At 38.0% G+C, this 24,094-nt stretch overlaps 1 protein-coding gene across 1 annotated transcript in view; it reads left to right on the forward strand.

The window, feature by feature from the left end:
• ecpas (Ecm29 proteasome adaptor and scaffold) overlaps positions 1-24,094 on the forward strand; it is a 142,561-nt gene that overhangs the window by 78,067 nt on the left and 40,400 nt on the right. The window contains exons 25-33 of the mRNA XM_073048596.1: positions 1,881-2,026; positions 2,447-2,501; positions 3,135-3,249; positions 3,822-3,890; positions 7,456-7,573; positions 7,688-7,855; positions 8,351-8,430; positions 11,245-11,350; positions 12,454-12,501. Coding sequence (XP_072904697.1) covers positions 1,881-2,026; positions 2,447-2,501; positions 3,135-3,249; positions 3,822-3,890; positions 7,456-7,573; positions 7,688-7,855; positions 8,351-8,430; positions 11,245-11,350; positions 12,454-12,501 — 905 coding nt within the window. The remainder of the gene's footprint in view (positions 1-1,880; positions 2,027-2,446; positions 2,502-3,134; positions 3,250-3,821; positions 3,891-7,455; positions 7,574-7,687; positions 7,856-8,350; positions 8,431-11,244; positions 11,351-12,453; positions 12,502-24,094) is intronic.

Here is a 24,094-nt window from a genome sequence, read left to right on the forward strand (position 1 = left end):
GGTTGTGTAGAAATTACTCTTGAAATAGTATTGGAAAACATGAATTATTATCTAATGTTTGAAAATATTACATTCACTATTGCATTGGGAAGTTGGTATTGTTACGTACCCCGTAACTGGGTCACTTACCAGCAAAGATAGAGAGGTCCGTTGAAGTCTGATGGTACTATTTTAACAGTATTTATTGGTAAAAATACACAAAAATAATATCAATGCAAACATACAGATACTATACGTCGTCAATACTAGATATAAAAGTGCGGGTATAATAATAATCAATAAGAAATAGCTCTATCATTGTCTAGGGGATAATGTATTGTCCGATGGAAATATAAAAAATCACTCAAGTTCATTCAGGCTGCAGCTTTTGGTTGGAGTCAAGAGAGACAGATTTTTAGAACTTGTCAGCTTTTCCTTTTTATGATGTCGATCCTTCGAAATTTCGTTGGTGGTGATCTCTTCTTTAGCTAAACCGTCTTCCGTGGTAAAGCCCCAATCCCGGCAACGGGAAAGGACACACGTGGGCCCTCCACCGGCTGTCGCTATTAAACGCTGTCACGGGATTTCTAGCGTTTCTCCTGGTGCGTCTAAAGGGGTTGTTCCCCAGACCTTCTTTTATCCTTACTCACGGGGTCTCAGATGTCAGTCAGGTTGAGATGATGCAATCCCACAACCAGCCCCCTCTGATCATTCCCTGAGGGCTTCAATGAATAGTACAGTACTCAGTACACAACTCCGTCTCCAAGAGACAATGGCCGTTATCCGTGGCTTTGTATTGCGGAGGCCAGGACACATTCCAAACATCTCTCTCTCATTTCCTGGGTCTCCTGACCTGAATTAATAGCGATCTTGCGATTCTCAAAAAGGAGGGGGCTACTTTGTACCCTTCGGCCCCTCAGAGTTGGGGCACAGGCGTAACAGTATTGTTATTAATTGGAACCAAAGTAAACTTTGGTTTTTTTAGTAATCTGCAATTTAAATATTATTACGAACTCTAAGTGGAACAGAAATCAATGGCTTTAGTTCAACATCTTTCCTCAAATACTGCGGAAGTGTTTTTTTAGTAATCTGCAATTTAAATATTATTACGAACTCTAAGTGGAACAGAAATCAATGGCTTTAGTTCAACATCTTTCCTCAAATACTGCGGAAGTGACTATTCAGCTATCATAGTTGCTGCTTTTGAATTTTCAGCATCATTCTCTCCATGGATTCTCCTGGATTACACGTAAAAGTATAATCCCATTGGCCTTCTGGGCCTTTGAGCAGCCTTGAAACCAACATCACAATGCAGACAGGGCAGCCAGCAGATGGCATTGTGCATGTTCCTGTCCCAAAACATAATCTAACCAACATTGACACAGGCGAAGTAAGGAAAAGCTTTGCTTTTCCAGTAAAGCTCAAATTTAATTCTATGGTTTTTACGTATTTAAGAAAACATAATTGTAAAAACTAGAACATGAAAAATATTGAAATATTTGAAAAAAACACGCACCTTGACATGCACCTCCTAATCGGTAGGCCTAGAAACTAGTGAAATCAATGTGAGTGTTGGATTCTTTGCCAGATCTGATTTGATAGAGTTCCTGAGGTGGCACTTTTTCTCCTGCACCTCCTCTATCCTCTCCTCAAAAGTTGCCATTGGAATTTCTAGGGAATACCACAGCAGGGAAAAATGACAAATTTATCCCTTTGACTTATCAACAAATATTTTTGTGTGTGTTCATATCAGGGGCTTATTTCAATTTGAATGGCTGTAGCAGCAATATATTCAGCAAGTGGCTTTTAAAACTCTTTTCCAAAGTCTGATTTAGTAATATAGTTTGGATATTGGATATGTCTCTTTGGCCCAACTGTCTTTGTTTCTCTTTGTCCTAAAGCTATTAAAGTAAATGATGTTGTTCCATGGGTTTTGGATGAAATCCTAAAGAAGTACATTGTTAGTCCAAATCCCCATATCCGTCAGGCTTCCTGTATCTGGCTTTTGTCACTGGTGAAAAAACTGAGTCAGCACAAGGAGATCAAGGTAAAAGCATTAACTTATTTTCAAGTAAAAGATTTTGTAAAGTATCAATAATTACTGAATGCATAGGAAAATATACTGGATGAACATCAGGAATATAGGATGACGTGTAATGGAACACTTTTAACAAAAAAATAGAGGCTTCTTCATTGAACTCGGTGAAGCTATGAGAATTGGATCAAAATGTGCCTTCATTTGCATTTAAAAAGATTTTTGGAAAAATGTATTGAAGCACAAGATTTTAAAAATGCTTTAATCATGGAAATAATGAGAAATTGATTTATTATTGGCATTACGTCATGCTAAAAAATTTTGAAAAGTTGATACAAGTTAAAAGTTGCAAGTTAAGGTTACAAGTAAAAGGATTTTCTCCAAAATAATTCCTCCAAACATTAATCAGTTGTTCCCATAATTTTATTACAGAGTCATTTAAAAGAAATTCAGGGTGCATTCATCTCGATTTTATCAGAAAATGATGGTAAGTTTATTTAAGATTTAATCTGATCCTGTACTATTTATTTTACTGCATGTCAGAGAATACTGGATTTAAGTATAAACTCTCAAGTCTTTTTGATATGTTAACTTTCTTGTCTATACCATATACAATATATGTTTATGAATCAGTTTAGTTCATATCACTGCCTTCATCTGCAAGACAGAAACATGCTTATGATTTCAAAATTTAATAACACAAAATAAAGTCCTTTCATTTGCTGTCAAAATTGAATTAGACTTTTAAGGTAATGCATAAAATTTTGTTCAATTAAGTGTTCATATTGAATTTAATTTTGTTTAATTAGATGTTCATATTGTGAGTAAAAAAAATTACATCACTATATACTTAAAAATGTAATGAGAATTGAAATCACAAAAAGCAGTGGAAATGTCTAACTATGGGACTATTTGAATTTAGATAATGCAATGATCACTACAGGAAAGTATAAACATCAAAACAAGACCTTGCAATCAAGAAAATTCGATCAGAAATTAGCAATAACAAGACCACTTCCATGGTCAACAAATTATTATATGGAATTGTTATTTGATCAGACCTGTATATATTCAACAAGTAGAAACTTTTTTTAATTTACTTGTTTGCTTAATGTTGTAGAGCTTAGCCAGGATGTGGCTTCTAAAGGTCTTGGACTGGTATATGAACTAGGCAGTGAACAGGACCAACATGAGCTGGTGTCAGTGCTTGTGGAAACACTTATGACAGGAAAACGGTAAGATTCCTCAATTGATTAAAGTTTTTGAAACCTCTACAATCTGTTTTCAGTGCTAAGAATTTCAACAAAATTGATTCCCTTTTCTCAACCATTTTGATCTGCAGAGGCTTGTATTTTTATTTGAGTGTTTAATATATTGAATTATACATATTATTTTGGTTCTGGTGCTCTTTCATTATGAAATTCCATGATCAAGAACTGATGTGTATTAAGAATGAACAACAAATTGAAAGAAAACATGTTTTAGCTGAAAGTGCAACATAGTCTTAAAAGAGTACATGACTCGAAAAATTTTATAATCCCTACTATTTTACAAGGCTTTTGTAATATACAAGTCATTTTGAACAGTAAAAGATCAGAAAGTAGAGAATTCAATGTACATTACCTTTCATGACTACAGTATTTTTCAAAGTACTTTGAGTTTCAGTGAAGTTTTATCCAAGAGTACTGTTTATTCTTTACAGACTCCTACATTCACCAGTCTTATAATGAACAGAAAATCCTTGTTAGTAATGTTAAGGAATAAATATTGTTACTGAATTATTGAAAATCTGTGATTCTTCTTGTAGGGTTAAAAAGAATCTGTCAGAAGAAACGGAATTATTTCAAGGAGGCTCAATGGGGAAAACCCCTGATGGGTAAGAAAGACCAGGAATTTCAATTTACTGGCAATCTGTATATTTGTGATTTCTGTCATATTTAATTAGGACAAAATTTATGTAAAGTAAATTTGATGTGGAATTTAGTTTTGGAATTATTTCTGTTGTTCATTCTCAAAATGTATCCAAATTTGAAGCACAGAGCCTGCCCTGTGAAACTATTTACACGCAACCACTTTTCAACTAACTCTTTAATCCTGTGCCTTTCTCCATAATGTCCTTGAATTTCAACTCGACTATTCCTGGCAGAATCATGTACCATATTCTTAAAGTTCTTTGGAGTTTAAACGTTTTTGCTGAATTCCTGTTTAATTTACTGACAATCTTCTATTATTTATGTCCCCCGTTTTGTTTAATATCCTGAAGATCATCCATAACATACATGAACTAACTATAATGGATCATCTACAATTTTATTAGTTCTTTTGGATAATGTTGCTTGTAAAAATTCTTAAATAAGATTGTGATTGCTTGATCAATTTTCCTAGTTTCAAAATATCTAATTTAGCCCTTCTCTGTTTGGGAGGTATTGCAGGTTTATTAATTTCAGCTGAGCTGCTTCCAAACAAATTTTCCCATCAACTTCAACAAAAAATGCAGGAAGAAAATATGTGTAAATAGAAATATTATCCATAAGACATAGGAGTAGAATTAGGCCATCTGGCCCAGCAAGACTGCTGTGTCATTCAATCATAGCTGATCCTTTTATTTAAATCTCCTCCTCAGTTCCCAGTTCCTGGCCTTCTCCCTGTAACCTTTGATGCCATGTCTAGTCAAGAACCTATCAATCTCTGCCTTAAATACACACAACAACCTGGCCTCCACAGCTGCATGTGGCAACAAATTCCACAAGTTCACCACCCTTTGGCTAAAGAAATTTCTCCGCATCTCTGTTTTGAAAGGGCACCCCTCTATCCTGAGGCTGTGTCCTCTTGTCCTAGACTCTCCCACCATGGGGAACATCCTTTCCACATCTACTGTCTAGGCCTTTCAACATTCGAAAGGTTTCAATGAGATTCCTTCCCCCCCGCCCCCCGCCCCCCGCCATCCTTCTATATTCCAGCGAGTACAGACCCAGAACCATCAAATGGTCCTTGTATGATAACCCTTTCATTGCTGGAATCATCTTTGTGAACCTCCTCTGGCCCCTCTCCAATGCCAGCACATCTTTTCTAAGATGAGGTGCCCAAAACTGTTCACAATACTCAAGGTGAGGGCTCACCAGTGCTTTATAAAGCCTCAACATCACCTCTGCTCTTGTATTCTAGACCTCTTGAAATGAATGCTAACATGGCATTTGCCTTCTTCACCACTGCCTCAACCTGTAAGTTAACCGTCAGGGTGTTCTGCACAAGGATTCCCAAGTCCCTCTGCATCTCAGATTCCTGGATTTTATCCCTGTTTAGAAAATAGTCTGCACATTTATTTCTACCACCAAAGTGCATGATCATGCATTTTCCAACATTGTATTTCATTTGCCACTTTCTTGCCCATTCTCCTAATCTGTCCTTCTGCATCCTACCTGTTTCCTCAACACTACCTGATCCTCCATCAATCTTCGTATCATCTGCAAACTTGCCAACAAAGCTATCTATTTCATCATCTAAATCATTTATATACAGCACACAAAGTAATAGTCCCAACACCAACCACTGCGGAACACCACTAGTGACTGGCATCCAATCAGAAAAGGATTCTTTTATTCCCACGCGCTCTCTCCTACCAATCAGCCAATGCTCTAACCATGTTAGTAACTTTCCTGTAATACCATGGACTCTTAACTTGGTAAGCAGCCTCGTGTGGCACCAAGTCAAAGGCTTTCTGAAAGTCCAAATATACAACATCTACTGCATCCGCTTTATCTATCCTATTTGTAATCTCCTCAAAGAATTCCAACAGGTTTGTCAGGCAGGATTTTTGTCCTATATTGTCCTACGTCACCAAGTACTCCATCACCTCATCCTTAACAATTGACTCTAACATCTTCTCAACCATTTGTCTCCTCCAATTATCTGTTTTCTTCTTGAAATATATGGATTATAAATTGAAATACAAGTAAACAATGATAAACCTGCATATTTGAACCATCAGAGTTTGGAAATAAGGATCCTGGATAGAAGCTGTCAAAAGGAAAGGCAAATGTACCGCATTCAGAGGACTTGATTAAAATGTAAATTGTGATTTATATTAGGTTACCAACATGAACATTTTGTGAGTTCTAAGCCAATGATAACATGCTTTAAAAGCTTGATAACATGCATTTATAGCTCCATTTTGCCAGATGAAAATGTAGATTAATATCTACATTTGTAATCAGTGAAGGAAGGATACAGGGTTGGAAGTAAATGATTCTGGAAATCATTGAGTGTGAATTTAAATTCATTTCATTGAAAGGCAGAAAGCAAATCTGTCTTAACTAGCTGATGAGAAACAAGGTTTTGCATTTTTACAACATATTTCACATCCCTTTCAGGGTTTTCCAGAGTGCTTCACAACCAGTGAACTATTATCACCATTATAATATAAGAATTACTCTCATGGGATGTGATTCCAGTTAATTGGGCCATCAGCTAATCAGGGCAGCTGCTTATTTCGGCCAACTCTTAAAGAACAAAAACTAATCAAGAAAATCGCCAGGATTTCCTTCATCTGTTTGGGATGCCTAATTGGGTCAGCAGACTGTTACCGAACAGTTTCTACCTAATATCAGTCAGTTGCATTTGTATAGCCATTAGACGCTACACTGTGCTTAGAGTGAACAGGTTTTAAATGGTGTCAGTTGTGTGTGCTTGTGTTCAAAAAGCAGTGATTTTTTTCACTGATGATGAGAAATAAGCAGTGAGACAATTCAGAACTATTTTGCACTGTGGTTTCAAGTGTTTAGGCTTGGAGATGCCAGAAATAGCCCGGAGTGAAAATGAAACATTTCACAACTTCAATTTAGGAACCACGAGGATTTTGAAGGTATCAACAATTATCTTGAATGTTATAATAAAAATGAAAATTTGAAGGATGCAAACATCGAAAGGTTTGCATGAAGGCAGTCCATTATCTACACTAGGTGACTGTGCTGGTTTTCTTCATTTATAGTCAATCAAAAGAACATGGCAGCATACACTGGATGAATTCCTCTTTTGATCACTATAAGGGGCTAATGCACAGTTTTATGATGCTGTGGTAGTATTGATGGTGTTCTTATTCTGTTTTTCATTTAAATGCACAATTTTTGACTCAGTTAAACTGTAGTTTGTCTTTTTACATAACTTTGTAACTACTTCCATGAAACTTTGGCTAATTAGGGCAGCCACTTAATTGTGCCAAAATGTACTGGTCCTCTGTCTCTCAATTAACTGAAATCCATTGTATTGGAATGTGTTTTCTTTTGGAATTAAGCTAAATATTTTTGTTTATCCTGTTTTTCTGAAAGGAGCAATTTTTTTTGCCTCTGGCCATCAAGTCCAGTTTTTTTTTCTTTTTAACACTTATTAAATATAGTCAATGCTGGTCCTTACCACTATTGACCTGCCTTTTCTGTTTTCATTAGACAGGGACTGTCAACTTACAAAGAACTTTGCAGTCTTGCCAGTGACCTTAATCAACCCGATCTTGTTTACAAGTTCATGAATTTAGCCAATCACCATGCAATGTGGAACTCTCGAAAGGTAAGTAGTGTTTCAAGAAGTATTGCCCAAGTCTGATGATTGTGGTTGCCAGCAATCTATGTTGATGATTTGAACAGAATGGTATTATTGAATAGCTGCTGCTTGTCCCTGCAGGGTGCTGCTTTCGGGTTCAACATCATTGCAACAAAGGCTGAAGAACAGCTGGCTCCCTATTTATCTCAACTTGTCCCTCGACTTTACCGATATCAGTTTGATCCAAATTCTGGAATCCGGCAAGCCATGACTAGTATTTGGAATGCCCTTGTCACAGATAAAAGTGCTGTAAGTGTAGGTTTAATTTCAGTCTAGATGTTTTGATTTGCTTTTTCAGTTACTGAATGGATAATATTATTTGCAGCTTATCATTCCATGTCTTTGAACTTTTTTATTCTGACCAAATGACTTCATTGGCAGTTACTTTAAGGAAAGTAGTATTTTATTTCAAGTGGCTTCCTCCTCAATGTTTTTTACAACTACGTGTCAATGTTTTCAAAAATTAAGATTCAGAGGGATAATGTCACTTTAAGGGATGTTTCATCATATCTTGTGCTAGATGAACAACAGCTGTGCAGCATTAAAACTGGTTTCTTTGAAGCCTTGTACCTTCAGAAATGTTTTTACTTATCATGATATGTGAACATTGCTGACAAGGCAAACAATTATCACCCATTCAAATTGCTGCCTGAACTGAGTGACCATTGGGTTAGTTCAGAGGGGATTTAGAGCTTTATACTATATCAGATTTACCAAGAGTTAATTATATGTTTCTTTCAACAGATAGATAAATACTTAAAGGAGATCCTTCAAGATCTTATAACCAATCTAACCAACAATCTTTGGCGTGTTCGTGAATCCAGGTACTTATTTCAAAGCTTTTTGGAAGTACAATAAAGTGTTGGATCTTATGTTGATCTTCTGATCCTTGGGGTTCTTCCAGGGATCAAGATTGATGAGGACTCTTAATTCTTAATGATCATTTATTTTAAAGTTTAAACAAGCATACAAATACTAAGCAAACTAGGTGAAGAGCTGAAAAGCAGAGATTCAATGAAAAGCAAAAATAAAAAGGGAAAACATAAATAAAGATAGCGCACCTGAAAAATGCATCACCTTTATAGTCAAGATAAAAGAAAATTCCTTAGATAAAAATAAACCAATCAATGTTTGCACAATTACATCAGGTAGGTAATGTGTTAACACTTACCAATGAAAAATGAAAAGTTATGGGTAATTGCGATACCACTTTCTTCAAGTAAGTGGGGATGAACCACAACATTCCGTGAAAAATACATGAGTTTTTAAAAAAAGTACAAATTATGATAAGCTACAACTTTAGTAGCCAGCTGGTGGTGGTGTGGCATCAGCGCTGGACTTTGGGGTGAGAGGTCCTGAGCTTGAATCCGGCTGGCTCCCTTGCATGTTCTCCACCATTCCTGGGTAAATGTCAAGTTAGCAACTCGACCTCGTAAAAAAAACTGGAGAGGGATGGGCTTCGCCAGGTTTCCGATGCCCAAGACACGCCTTACGATGAGCAATCACCAAAAAGATTGTTGCAAAAAGCTTGTCACAACGGCTCCCCGATGACTCCACCAGCGCGCACACACACCTTTAATCTTACATTAATTCATCCAATATCTCATAAAGTATTTTTTTTTTAAAGTGGTTTCCAACAACAGTAATATGTAACTGAAGTATAGTTCCGCACTCACATTTTTATCTTGTTCTATGATTGTGTTGTCCTGACTGTTCCTGTGTTACATTGCAAAGAAGAAAATTGGGCAGGCCTCTTGTTGTTGGGCAACTATTGTGAAAGGCTGCTGTTTGCAGGACATTTGCTTGGGTGAATTACAGCACAGAATTAGTCCTTTCAATTATGAGGGGATAAAAATGAATAGCAGGATTAAGACAATGGGTGTAAATGGAAAATAATATTGGGAATTAATATGTTTAGTTAGATTGAGTGGTGAGGAGATGCATCTAAATATATAAGATTACCCATTTTCAAGAGAAAAAATAAAATGAATAAGTTAAATACATTGGCAATACTGCTGAAATGTAGCTACCTATCTCTTTCTAAGTAGATATTTTAAGTAATAGTAAAATGTAATTCTCATTTATGATTTGTGTAATGTATGCTATGTAATTGCTTTCAAAGCAGTCAGTCTGTTGACAGCAAGCAAGTTGTCTTTTGGAATTAAAAAACATAAAATGCTGGCAGAACTCAGCAGGCCAGACAGCATCTATAGGAGGAGGTAGTGACGAAGTTTCGGCCCGAAACGTCGTCACTACCTCCTCCCATAGATGCTGTCTGGCCTGCTGAGTTCTGCCAGCATTTTGTGTTTTTTGTTTATTTGTAGTATCTGCAGATTCACTCGTGTCATCTTTTGGGATTATCTGCCTTGAAGCATTGTTCTTTCAAAGGTTTATTTATTCATTCATTCACGTTGGAATAATTAAGGTTTCTTGCCTATGACATGACCTTCAATTTGAAAATATGATGTTGAAGGTTACATTCGAGATGGAGTGAGAAAAATAAATTTGTATGAAACTGAATGGATCCAGTATTGTACCACTTAAAAGATGATGTTAAACTTTTGGTATAGTTCATTCGTAGGAAAAGTTCGGAAATAATTGTAGAAATTGTGTTGCATCTAACTTTGAATTTGGTCATCAAATGTTATTGCAAGAAAACTCCACCAGAATTTAATTTATTTGTGTTTGGAGAAGGTGCAGACTTTCATTAATGTTTATCTTTGTCACCTTGTTAATGGCTATGAGCACAGCATTAAGTAAGCTTGGAAAATAAAGAGCAACAAAGTAATGTCATTTTCAACTATCACGCTCAAGTACAACAGCTGAAGGAGGCATGACCACTTGTGTACAGTATATATAAAAATGATGGGGGGGAAGAAAGCCATTTTCATTCCCTGGCCACATCTTAAAATATGTTACAGCAAATCAAGGACATTTGAAGCTTGTTTGCTATGTTTAGTAGTGTAGGAAGTGGTCAGCAAACTTGCATCCTCAAGATTCAAATACATAAGTAATGTCATAATGACTGCATGATGTCCTTCAATGATAAGCAAGGGATAAGTAACGGCTAGAGTATGCAGCAGATATATCTTGCTTTCCAAAGTTTGCTAAAAGAGGGTTTGTACCTATTTTGGAGACTAAAACAGACTTTGCTTTAGCGCCCGTCCAAAAAATAAGATATTAAATACTGTATTGGGCATGTCAGCCTAGACTTAGAATTGAATGTACAAGCTTCTGACATTGGTCAAAAGTGTCATCTCAGCAAAGCTGATCAAAGGCTGTTAAAAGGTGTGCCTAGAATACACGTATTTTGCAATAGATTAGTGACGTCCTTAACTGATAAGTACAGATGAAATTTGGTAGTTTTATAAAATTTTCTTTTGATGTCTTGTATGGAAATATGATCTGAATATGCTATTGACAAACCATATTTTAATGTTAAGCATTTTTTATATCTCTTTTGGGACCCAAAATTTTTGTAGCACCTATTCAATGAAAAAATCAGCTGTTTTTGTTCCTGTCTCAACCCAACACTAATACTTCCTCTAAATTGAATAAATTTAGATATAGATCTATTATTTTTCTTCTGCTCAGTCCTCTACCCACTTATATGTAACAGTGCCTCCTATTGCTTGTAGTTGTTTAGGAATGAGTGAAATACTGCGAGGAAGAAAAGTGGATGAAATCATTGACAGGATTCCAGAAATATGGGAAACTCTGTTCAGAGTGCGGGATGACATAAAGGTACAATTGTGTTTTTTTTTAAATTTAATTACTTTTCCAAGTTTGAAGATAACTAGTTTGTTGTCATTCTACTTCCAAAGGCTATCTATGATACTCAATTCCTTTCTTTGCATATCTGCGCTCACTTTTTTATACCTGTATGCAATAATTTATTTGCTACTTGTCTACTAATAGCAAAATGATAACTCCCTGACCTGACATTTTAAAAAGCATTTTCTTTAATCTTTATGAAATGCAGCATGTAATAGGCCCTTTGAGCCACACCATCCGGCAGTCCCACGATTTAATCCCAACCTAATCACAGGACAATTTACAATAACTAAATAACCTACCAACTGGTATGTCTGGACTGTGGGAGGAAACCAGAACACCTGTTGGAAACCCACATAGTCACGGGGAGAAGGTACAAGCTCCTTACAGACAGTGGCAGGAATTGAACCCAGGTCGCTGGTACTGTAAAGCGCTGTGCTAACCACTGGGCTACTGTCATTAAGTATGTGAATCCAGAGTTAAATCAATATGGTTTGTATGAACTTTCAACTTGAATAACATTGTTTTAATAATGGTACTCTAGAAGTAATAATGTTTATGGTTGCAAATTTCACAAATTTGATAACCTTTCCATTGAAAAACATAAATAATGGATCCTGCGTATCTTTCCCCACATTTGCATTCTTCCCTTTAAAACCTGTTCAGTGTAATCATAAAGAACTGGTTGCATTTACACAGTTCTTGCAAAATTGAAGTAGCTCATAACCATAGTAAACAAAAATATGCTGAGTAGGATTGGCAGGTAATTTCATTCTCTGGTAATGGAAGAATACTTGTAATAACTTTGTGAATACTGGATGATACAGTGTTGTCTTTACTTGAATATAAGTAGCTGCCTGGCATTAAAATTTCCCATCATTTCTACAAATTCTTAATGCATGATTTCCTGATCTTTCTTCTTTGGTAGCCTCTCTGCAAGGTGGCCACCAAAGAAATATTAGTTAATGCCTTTGGATGGGGTGGATTTTGTCTTTTGATGGAAATTAATATTTAAAATTCTGGTGATATGGGTGCCTTTACTCTTCACCTAAACTGTCTTATTTAATTGACAGGAATCTGTTCGTAAGGCAGCAGACCAGGCACTTAAAACCCTGAGTAAGGTAAATATGTGTACTTTGAATGCATGTGCATATAACAATTTTGCCATGATATCAACAAAGCTATTAAATGAAAGTGTTAATTAATTTTAAGGTGAAATGTTCATATTATTGTCATCAGCTAAAGCTTAAATTATTTGCAGTAGCTGTGCAGCTTAACTAATTGTGAAAGTTTTCAGTCTTCTAGGCTAAAATATGTTGTATTTTCATCTTCCTGAAACATAGCAAGAAAAAGTGATTTTAAATTTTAAATTCGTTTTGTAACTTACTCTATATAAGCTCGTACTTCCTTTGAATGTCAAGCAAAAAAAATCTTTTTGCCAACATTGGCACAAAACCAAAATGTGACGAAAACGAAGGACAACCAACGTGTTTGTGCAATATTGTACCCTTTATTTGAGTGTAGTCTGTCCTACATTGCAGTCTATTCATTGTGAAGTATACCACAGCAGATTGGAGGTTGATTTCCTTCCTCTATTTTGGAATTCCCCCATTTGCCATCAACTTCATTCTGTATCAATGTGCCTCACCAAGGTACCACAGGAAATTTAGAGGTCAATCATTTGGATCAAATTCTGCCACTAAATGACAGACTGTCCAGACATTAATTTCCACGAATGCATCAATATCCATGGTTTAACCAGACATCTAACTTTTAAACAAATCTGGAATACCTATCTCAACTAAAAATAAATGATTTATTTTCAGATTTTTTTTTCCTGCTATTGCATTGTGTCCTGAATTTTCGGAGTGTTCATGTGTCGCCCTTGCTACAGCCTTACTTGCACATGTAATAATTAAGATAAGTGATGTAGATGTACTGAAGGGGTAGTTAGTTAATATTGGATCTAGAGATGCTTTGATCCAGAAGGTTCTTTGGAAGTCAAGAATGAAGTGTAAAACTTGTGGTTACAGTCATTTTTTAGGTGTTCATAACAAGAAATAGCAGCAACAACTCACTCCACTGTAGGGGGAGAGAGAATCAAGACAGGAAGAAAACACAGAAGTCATGGTTATCTTGTACAAGCTAGATTGATAAGGGAATAAGGGACAACCTATGAAACAGGTTCAATAGTGTAACATAGGCTGCAGATATGACTGTGTGGCTAAGCACAGCTCTAATACAACATTTAAGTTTGCTGATGACACCACTGTCGTAGGCCAAATCAAAGGCGGCGATGAGTCAGCATATAAAAGGGAGATCTGACTGAGTGGTGCCACAATAACAACCTCACACTCAATGTCAGCAAGACAATAGAGCTGATAATTGACGAGGAGAAAAACCAGAGATCCATGAGATAATTGGAGGAGAAAACCAGAGATCCATGAGCCAGTCTTTATCAGGGAATCAGCGGTGGAGAGAGTTAGCAATTTTAAATTCCTCGGTGTTATCATTTCAGAGGACCTATCCTGATCCCAGCACATAAGTGCAATTGTGTGAAAGCATAGTAGCACCTCTGCTTCCTTAGGAAATTATAAACCTTCAGCATGATATCTAAAACTCTGACAAACTTCTGTAGATGTGTGGTAGAGAGTATATTGCCTGGTTACATCATAACATGGTATAGAAACATCAATGCCCTTGAATGGAAAATCCTACAAAGTAGTGGATACAGCCCAGTCAATCACAGGTAAAGCCCTCCCCACCATTGAGCACATCTAAATGGAGCGCTGGTGCAGAAAAGCAGCATCCATCATCAGAGACAGCCACCACCTATGCCATGTTCTCTTCTCTCTGATGCCATCAGGAAGAAGGTACAGGAGCCTCAGGACTCTCACCACCAGGTTCAGGAACAGTTATTACTCCTCAGCCATTAGGCTCTTGGACCAGGGGGAATCACTTGCCCCATCATGAAATGTACCTACAACCTATACCACTTTCAAGGACTCTTCATCTCATGTTCCTTCGATATTTATTGGTTATTTATTATTATTAATTTTTTCTTTCTTTTGTTTGTGCAGTTTGTTATTTTTTGCAAGCTGGTTGTCCACCTTGTGATGGTCTTTCATTGATTCTATTATGGTTATTGGATTTTTTGAGCATAGATGCAAGAAAATGAATCTCAGGATTGTATAAGGTGACATTTGTACTTTGATAATAAATTTACTGTGAACTTTGAGATAAACAATCAGAAAAATACAGAACTAGCTGTACTACAATTACTGAACAATTACAAACAGGTGATTATATAAAAATATAAGCAAACATAAAGGAAGTTAAACTACAAGAAAAATAACAATTTAGATTCTAATTGGACATTGTCTCCCAACACTCACCCCTTTGATTCTAAATCATCCTTTTAGAATCATTATGTTTGAAAATTCAGAGGCAGAAAAACTTGCAGTGCCAGCGTCAAGTATAACACTAAATCAACAATTAACCTTGAGTTATCAAAAATTCAAAGGGTATTTCTTGCAGCTATGCCATAGTCACATGGATTGCCCTTATGGGTAGGAACACTCATGTGAGTTTAAAAAGCTTTATTAATATTGACCCTTATAAAAGTAATTAAGATGTAAATTATGATAAGGCACACCAGGAAACTATTATAACTTGTAATATTCAGTGAACTTCAGCTTCCTAGCATTGATTTGATCCTGTCAAAGAAATGCGTCAAATTGATTATCTTAGCTGCTTTCTTACAAATGTGATCATTCAAATCAGTTATGTCTTTAGACACGTGAGGTTTGTAAATACAACACCCCTTGCCTATAACTGCCCCTGGTTCCCCCAAAAGGCTGAGAGAAGATCTAATGCAAATTACATATTTCAACCTCTTCTGCTCTTGCTTTCTGTGAGACACCAGCAGCATCATTGCTTACTCCTGCTAAAGCTGCAGCAACATTTTTAATTAGAGAAGACTGGTAGAAATACAGTAACAACAAATAACATCAGAATAAACAATGTTCAATAGTTAACAACTTTGTTTGGTATTTTCTAACCGGTTAGTGATTTACTCGCTGTAGCCCAGTGGTGTAGATGCTGAGTCATGGGATACTAGCACATTAACCTCAGTGCTTGTTGTTACTTTCTAAAACCACCTTTGGTTGATTGCAGTGGCGACCATTCATCCACTTACTTTTTCCTTTGATTGTTACTTCTGAATTGGTAATTAACAGCACTTGATAAGGTCCTTCCTACCAAGTGTCCGGTGCCTCCTTATGTGGTTTCTTGATCAGGACCCAGTCGCCAGGAATCAAGCAGTGTCCTCCCAGCAGCAGAAACTTGAGATGCAGACCGATCAGCTTGGGTTAATTTCTCACAGTAGTCAACTAAACTAATGTGTATATCAGCTTCATTGAGATCAGTCGCTCCAGAGAGTGGCATAGGTTATCTTTCTACCACCCCGAGTGGGCTTAATCTAGTAGTTTTGTTTGGGGTTTCTCTAATGAGGTAGTGTCCATGACATTACCTCAATATTTTTGCTCCCTTTTGCACTACAATATATTTACTGTCTATATCTGTCTGTAATTTATAGTTTTTTTTATGTAATGCGCTGCACTGCTGCTGCAAAACAACAGATTTCTGTGATAATAAACCTGATTCTGGTACCAAATAGGACTATAGGAAAGACCATAGGCCATGCATACCATCTTTGTGATAATTTGTTATTGTTTGATGACCCCATTCATCTTGTCCACCTGTCCTGATGACTCTGGGTGACGTGGACAATAGAAGGACCACTTAATGTTCATCACTCGACGTAATTCCTGGCATACACTTCCAGTAAAGTGAGTACCCTTAGTCAGAGTCAATGCAACATGCCAGTCCCATCTAGGAATGCAATACGTGATCAGAATGTTGCTGTACATCTGGCAGTGGCTTTCCTTGCGAGAATAACTGTGCAGTATTACCAGTATGTCTGGATATCCCTTGCACTTTGGTAAAATGTTGTATTCCACTTGTAGACGCAACAATGAGCCCAGTAGGGCAGGAACATTTGTGATAGTTTTTTTGGCTTTTCCAGGTTTGTTTCCTGGCATGATGTGCATCTTTCTATTATTTGTCAAGCTTTTGCCCTGAACTTTGGATTCTGCCACTATTGGGATTATCTTTTCCATTCCATTGTGTCCTAAGGGGTGTATCTTCTGTGCCTGATGTAGCCACAACCACGTTGCTTCCTTTGGTCTGTGACTGGTACCATATCTCTGTATTCTGTCACTGTTGAATTTCCCAACATTCTCCATCCAGAACAACTTTTCTTCATTAGAGAGCATCTAGCTTGCATTTCTCAACTATTCTATGTGTTTGTCGATGATAGAGAGTTCAGGTTTCTTTCCATAAATTCATCTGTCAAATTCACTATGTATTTCTTGTATTTTCATAATTGTATTCTTTTTACCCTTTTCCATGCTGCACTTTTTGCTGCTAAATCTGTGAATGCATTTCCACAGATTTCAGTTGTGTTTATTTTGGAGTGGCTTTTACATTTCTGTGCAGACACTTCTGACAGCAATCAGAAAACAGCCATTAATTCTTTTACTAACTGGCCATTCTTGTTTGAAGTTCCTCCAACCATAAGGAATCCGCTTTGCCTCCATAAATTTACAAAATTATGAACAACTCCAAAAGCATATCGAGAATCTGTGTAGATGTTAGCTGGCTTTCATTCTGCCATCTGACAGCTTCCAATCAGGGCCTTCAGTTCTGTATTGTGCAGAGGTATTAGGAGTTATACATCCTAATGCCCAGCACTTCTAATTTAGAAACTACTGCTCATCCAGACATTTTAACTCCTCCCTAAACCATCAGGAGCCATCGGTGAACAGAATCAGATCTTGATTGCAGGTGGGTTTGCTGATTTGATATCATTTGTACAATCCTTGGTACATAGAATAGTACAGCACAGGAACAGGCCTTACAGCCCACAGTGTTGTGCCAAACAAATTAAATTAGTAATCAGATCTTCTGCCTACGCAATGTTCATATCATTCCATTTTCCTCACATTCATGTGTCTGTCTAAACGTCTCTCAAAGGTCTCTACCATCACCCCAGGCAGCACATTCCACCTTCCCACCACTGTCTGTATGTTTTAAAAAAGAACGCCCTCACATCTCCTTTGAAATTACTCCCTCTCATCTTAAGGGCATGCCCTCTGGCATTGGACATTTCAATCCTTAGAAAAAGATTTGTTTACTCTATCTATGCTTCTCATAATCTTAAACCTTTATCAGATCATCCCTCAGCCTCCACCACTCCAGAGAAAATAACCTGAGTCTAACCTATTGTTGCAGCACTTGCTGTCATCCTGGTATACGTCAAGGCAACATCCTGGTAAACCTCTTCTGAATCCTCTCCAAAGCCTCGACATCCTTCCTATATTGGGGTGACCAGAACTATAAGCAGTACTCCAGGTGCAGCCTAGCTGGAGTTTTATAAATCTGCAACATGACTTCCTGATTTTTGAACTCAATTCCATAACTAACAATGCCAAGCATGCCATATGCCTTCTTAAACACCCTATCCATGAACCACTTTCAGGGAGCAATGAATGTGGATCCAAAGATCCCTCTGCTCATCAGCACTGTTAAGGATCTTTCCCTTAAAAATGTACTCTCTCGTTGTATTTGACCTACCAAGATGTAACACTCCACACTTAGCTAGGTTAGACTCCATCTGCAATTCCAAGAATAAATCCCTTTTACCACTACCCCTTGTCTTTTGTGGGCAAGCCAGTTCTGAATCTATTTGGGCAATTCACCATGGATCCTATGTATCTTAGTCTTCTGGATGAGCCTACCATGAGGGACCTTATCAAAAGCCTTCCTGACATCCATTTAAACACATCTACAGCTCTACCATCAGTCACCCTCGTCACCTCATCAAAAAACTCAATCGTTAGTAAGAAACGACTTGCCCCACACAAAGCCATGTTGGCTCTCCCTAACTAGGCCATGATTTTCCAAATGCTCACAAATCCAATGCCTAAGAATTGTCTCCAGTAACTTCCCTATAACTGACGTGAGGCTCATCAATCTAGTTTCCAAGATCATCATTGGTTCTCTTCTTGAATAATAAAACAACATAAACCACTCACAAGTCCTCTGGGACTTTATCTGTGGCTAGAGAGAACGCAAAGATATTGCTCAAGGCCCCAGCAATTTCTTCTCTTGCCTCTCCCAATAACTTGGGTTATATAGTACTGTACAGATATACTGTATATAGCTAGGGTGCCCAAGACTTTTGCACAATACTGTATTGTCAACATGAAGCAGATAGCGAGTTTGTAAATCTGGCTGGAGAAAAGGATGTTGGGAATAGCATGGGTGGGTGTCGTGGGAGGGGTGTGGGAAATGGCAGAGAAGGAGTGCCAGGGCATGGGGGTGGCTCAGGTGCAGACACAGCCAGCCTTGAGACACCAGGCAAGGTCATTTGATTCCAAACAATTTGTTTATTGATCATTACAGAATGTCTCTGATGCATCCTGTTCCCTCCCCTCTCTGCCATTTCCCCTTTTCTCAACCATGATTCCCCTCTCCCTTATGTACAGTAGCATGCAAAAGTTTGGGCACCCCGGTCAAAATTTCTGTTACTGTGAATAGTTAAGTGAGTAGAAGATGAACTGATCTCCAAAAGGAATAAAGTTAAAGATGAAACATTCTTTTCAACATTTTAAGCAAGATTAGTGTATTATTTTTGTTTCGTACAATTTTAGAGTTTTAAAAAAGGAAAGGAGAACCATGCAAAGGTTTGGGCACCCCAAGGAATTTGAGCTCTCAGATAACTTTTACCAAGGTCTCAGACCTTAATTAGCTTGTTAGGGCAGTGGCTTGTTCACAGTCATCGTTAGAAAAGGCCAGGTGATGCAAATTTCAAAGCTGTATAAATACCCTGACTCAAACCTTGTCCCAACAATCAGCAGCCATGGGCTCCTCTAAGCAGCTGCCTAGCACTCTGAAAGTTAAAATAAATGATGTCCACAAAGCAGGGGAAGACTATAAGAAGATAGCAAAGTGTTTTCAGGTAGCTGTTTCCTCAGTTCGTAATGTAATTAAGAAATGGCAGTTAACAGGAATGGTGGAGGTTAGGTTGAGGTCTGGAAGCCCAAGAAAACTTCCCAAGAGAACTGCTCGTAGGATTGCTAGAAAGGCAAATCAAAACCCCTGTTTGACTGCAAAAGACCTTGAGGAAGATTTAGCAGGCTCTAGAGTGGTGGTGCACTGTTCTACTGTGCAGTGACACCTGCACAAATATGACCTTCATGGAATAGTCATCAGAAGAAAACCTCTGCTGTGTCCTCACCACAAAATTCAGCGTCAGAAGTTTGCAAAGGAACATCTAAACAAGACTGATGCATTTTGGAACCAAGTCCTGTGAAATGATGAAGTTAAAATAGAACTTTTTGGCCGCAATGAGCAAAGGTATGTTTGGAGAAAAAAGGGTGGAGAATTTAATGAAAAGAACACCTCTCAAACTGTTAAGCACAGGGGTGGATCGATCATGCTTTGGGCTTGTGTTGCAGCCAGTGTCACGGGGAACATTTCACTGGTAGAGGGAAGAATGAATTCAATTAAATACCAGCAAATTCTGGAAGCAAACATCACACCGTCTGTATAAAAGCTGAAGATGAAAAGAGGATGGCTTCTACAACAGGATAATGATCCTAGCTAAACACACCTCAAAATCCACAATGGACTACCACAAGAGGCACAAGCTGAAGCTTTTGCCATGGCCCTCACAGTCCTCCGACCTAAACAGCATCAAAAATCTGTGGATAGACCTCAAAAGAGCAGTGCATGCAAGATGGCACAAGAATCTCACAGAACTAGAAGCCTTTTGCAAGGAAGAATGGGTGAAAATCTCCCAAACAAGAATTGAAAGACTCTTAGCTGGCTGCAGAAAGCACTTACGAGCTGTGATACTTGCCAAAGGGAGTATGACTAAGTACTGACCATGCAGGGTGCCCAAACTTTTGCTTCGGGCTCTTCTCCATTTTTGTTATTTTGTAACTGTAAAAGATGGAAATAAAAAAGTAATCTTGCTTAAAATATTAAAGAAATGTGTCATCTTTAACTTTATGCCTTTTGGAAATCAGGTCATCTTTTACTTGCGTAGCTATTCACAGTAACAGAAATTTCCACCAGGGGTGCCCAAACTTTTGCATGCCACTGTATGTGTGGATATATTTAAAAGACTTTTGCACAGTACTATATCCCATCAGGTCTTGGGGACTTGTCCATCTTAATGCTCCGAGACCTAACGCTACCTCTTCCTTTACTTTGAAGTGACCTAGCATATCAATATGTTCAGCACTTATCTCCCTATCGTCTACATCCTTCACCCACATCTTCCTCATCCAAGCAAATGATCCCCATTTATCCTTGAGTGGTCCTACCTTCTCCCTAGTTATTGTTTTGTTCTTGATTTAGAGAATGTCTTTAGATTCTCTTTAATCCTACCTGCTAAGGACTTTTCATAGCCCCTCCTTGCTTTCCTAATTCCCTTCTTGAGGTTTTTTCTGGCTTCTTTATAATCATCAAGGGTTCTGTTTGATTCTAGCTTCCATAGCTTTACATACTTCTGTTTTTCTTGGCTAAATTCATCAACTCCCACGACATTCAAGGTTCTCTTACCTTGTCATTCTTGTCCTTCCTTCTGACCGGAATGTACTTTGCCAGTACTCTGTGCAGTTGGACATTAAACACCCTTCACATGTCAATGTGGACTTGTCCAAAAACAACTGTTCCCAAATAATTCTCCGTAGTTCCTGCCCAATGCTCTCATAATTTACCCTGCTCTAACTTAATACTCTCTTGCAAAGTACATACTTATTTGTAATTATCTTAAAATTTATAGTATTGTCACCACAGTTCCCTAAATATTTTCACCTGGCCAGGCTCATTGCCCAACACCAGGTCCAGTAGAGTCACTGCTCTTCTTGACTATATACATATTGATCTAAGAATCTCTCCTGGATGCACCTTACAAATTCTGCCCCATCTAAACCTCTTGCACTCAGAAGATCCTAGTTTATATTAAGGAGGTTGAAGTCACCATGACAACAACCCTATTGTTTTTGCACCTTTCTGTAATCCACCTGCATATCTATTTCTGAATATCCTGGTAGCTGTTTGGGGGGTGGGGTGGTGGTGTCTGCAGTACAACCCCATCAGAGTGACGGCACCCTTCCTGTTTTTGAGTTCTACCCGTGTAGTCTCAGTGGACAAGCCCTCCATTATATCCCCTCTGAATGCAGCTGTGGTATTGTTCCTGATTAGTAACACAACACCCCCATCTCTTTTACCTCCCTTTCTTTTCTGTAACATTGAAAGAAGAAGCATTCCACTTCCTGCCTATACCTGTTGTACCTTTGCCTCTTAACCTCTTCCTCTGCCTGTTTTCACCAAAGCCTGACCATTCTAACACTGGCCCACTAAGCAGTAATTTTCCACTTACACTGGGTAATTTTCTGTCCCAATGAAATTACTACTACTTGTAATTGTGGCTTGTCCAAACTTGCTTTGTGACCCTTGGCGGATAAATAAACAAGTAAATAAAGCACATCATATTTATACTGGTCTGCAGTGTCAGAAGCAATCAAATCATCATCCACCTATTGTAAATTGGTAGAATCAGTGGCTGGTAAATCCCTCAGATGTTTCATTGCCATGTGGTAAACAGTGGAGTTGTTGTGGACCCCTTGTGTTGGCCTCATTCACTGGTATTCTTCTGCTTCTGCTTGGTACTGCGCAAGCACTGCCGGACGGCTGTTATAACGCACAGTCTGTGTGAACAGCGTGAGAGATAAATTGTAAAGTGAGCTTTTTTGACTAGATCCCCTAAATTGATTTGATTGAGTCTATCTTTAAAAATATTAACGTCAGAAATACTGCGCAGGTCTGGCAGCAGAAGATTCCACTCTCTTGTTGATCTTGGGTAGAGGGAGTACTGGTAGCAAATCTTGTTGAATGAAGGGGTTTCCAGTATGTAAGGTCCAGTTTGCTGTTGAGTTGAGCTGACCCTGTGACGAATTTGGATGTTTAATGGAGTGATGTTGTAAACTTTTTTGAAAATGGAGATTAACCATAGTTTAGTACGTTGGTTTTCAAGTGGTTCCCATTGAAGGTTAGAGAGCTTGTTGGTGACACTGGATTCCTGCTGTAATCATTTAGCACAAAGCGAGCAGCACTGCATTGGATTTTTCCGATGGACTTCTTATTGTTAGCTTGTTGGGGATCCCATATGGCTGCATATTGTTGTCCATTAAGCTTACCACAGGCTCCAATGGTACAGACCAGAATCCATTAGCTGTATCAATAACTAAATAATTTGTGTCATGGTTTTAATGCATTAAAAATGGTTGATGGGTTGACCACTAGAGGAGTTATTTGTCAATAGACAGATTAGCATATAATCCACTGTCAATCTCTATGGACAGTTTGATGGCTTGCAATTAACTACTGTTCAACAAAAACAAAATGCTGGAGGAAATCAGCAGGCCAGGCAGCCTCTATGGAAGAGTAAACAGTTGACGTTTCAGGCCAGGACACTTCATTAGAACCAGAGAAAAAAGATGAGAAATTAAAGTAAGAAGGTGGGTGGAAGGGGAGGAAGGAATACAAGGTAGTAGATGACAGGTGAAACCCGAAGGGGTGAAGTAAAGAGCTGGAAAGTTGATTGGTGAAGAGATAAGGGGGTGTCTGACAGGAGGGCAAATGGCCATGGAAGAAAGGGAAGTGGGAGGAGCACCAGAGGGAAGTGATGGGCAGATAAGGAGACATTGGGAGTGGGGAATTTTCTCGTTTGTGAATTAACTACTATTCTCCAGTCTTCCAACCACCACTTAATGTCATTCCAGCTACCTTTTTAGATTTTGCTTATCATTTCCCATATCAATATCAACTCTTAGTCAACTGTTTGACTTGATGTGAAGGTAACATGGTAGTCAGAATTTTGATGGCATCATATGGCTGAAAGCTGTATATATTCTTAATACGCTGAAGTTCAGCTCGCATCTAGGACCCTCCTTTATTAGGATGTGAAGCCTCTTTGGACTATTTATCAATCTTATTGGGGCAAATCAAGGCATGGCTGCCAGTCTTATTTCCTCATCGTTGTCATCACCACTTGAACCATTGTAGAATTTGTGTCATGTCCGTCATGCAATATCTCTTGAGTTTGGAGGAAGATACCTCTTTTAGTTATTGTCCAATGTGTGCCCCAGGGAAGAGGATCAGGAGCAGAATTGCCCATCTGAGCTCCTTTATTTTCATACTATTTCAGTTTATACTTCAGCTCTGTACAGTGCAGTTCGATCCTTTTCCATTTACGTTGTTGTTCAGCTTGCTCAGTTAATGCACAGATTTGCTCTTTGGATTTTTTACTGTCTCTGTCATACTGATTTTGTAATTTGTCACAGTTTTCCTTTTTCACTTCATCTGGCACACTTTTATCATATTGATCTTGCCACTGAAGATGTTCTGCTTTGTAATTGTGATGAGACTGCTGGCGTCCATCTAAGTAGAAAGAAATGATAATGTTGATTAGTTTGGATGAATAAGAGTGGGGTTGAAGCTTCTAAGGAGTATAACTTTATATTCCAAATAGTTTGTTTCTGTACAGTAAATGTAACAGAACAAACCATAAAAGAAGAT

This window comes from Hemitrygon akajei, chromosome 6 (genome assembly GCF_048418815.1).
Source record: "Hemitrygon akajei chromosome 6, sHemAka1.3, whole genome shotgun sequence".
Classification (NCBI taxonomy): Eukaryota; Metazoa; Chordata; class Chondrichthyes; order Myliobatiformes; family Dasyatidae; genus Hemitrygon; species Hemitrygon akajei.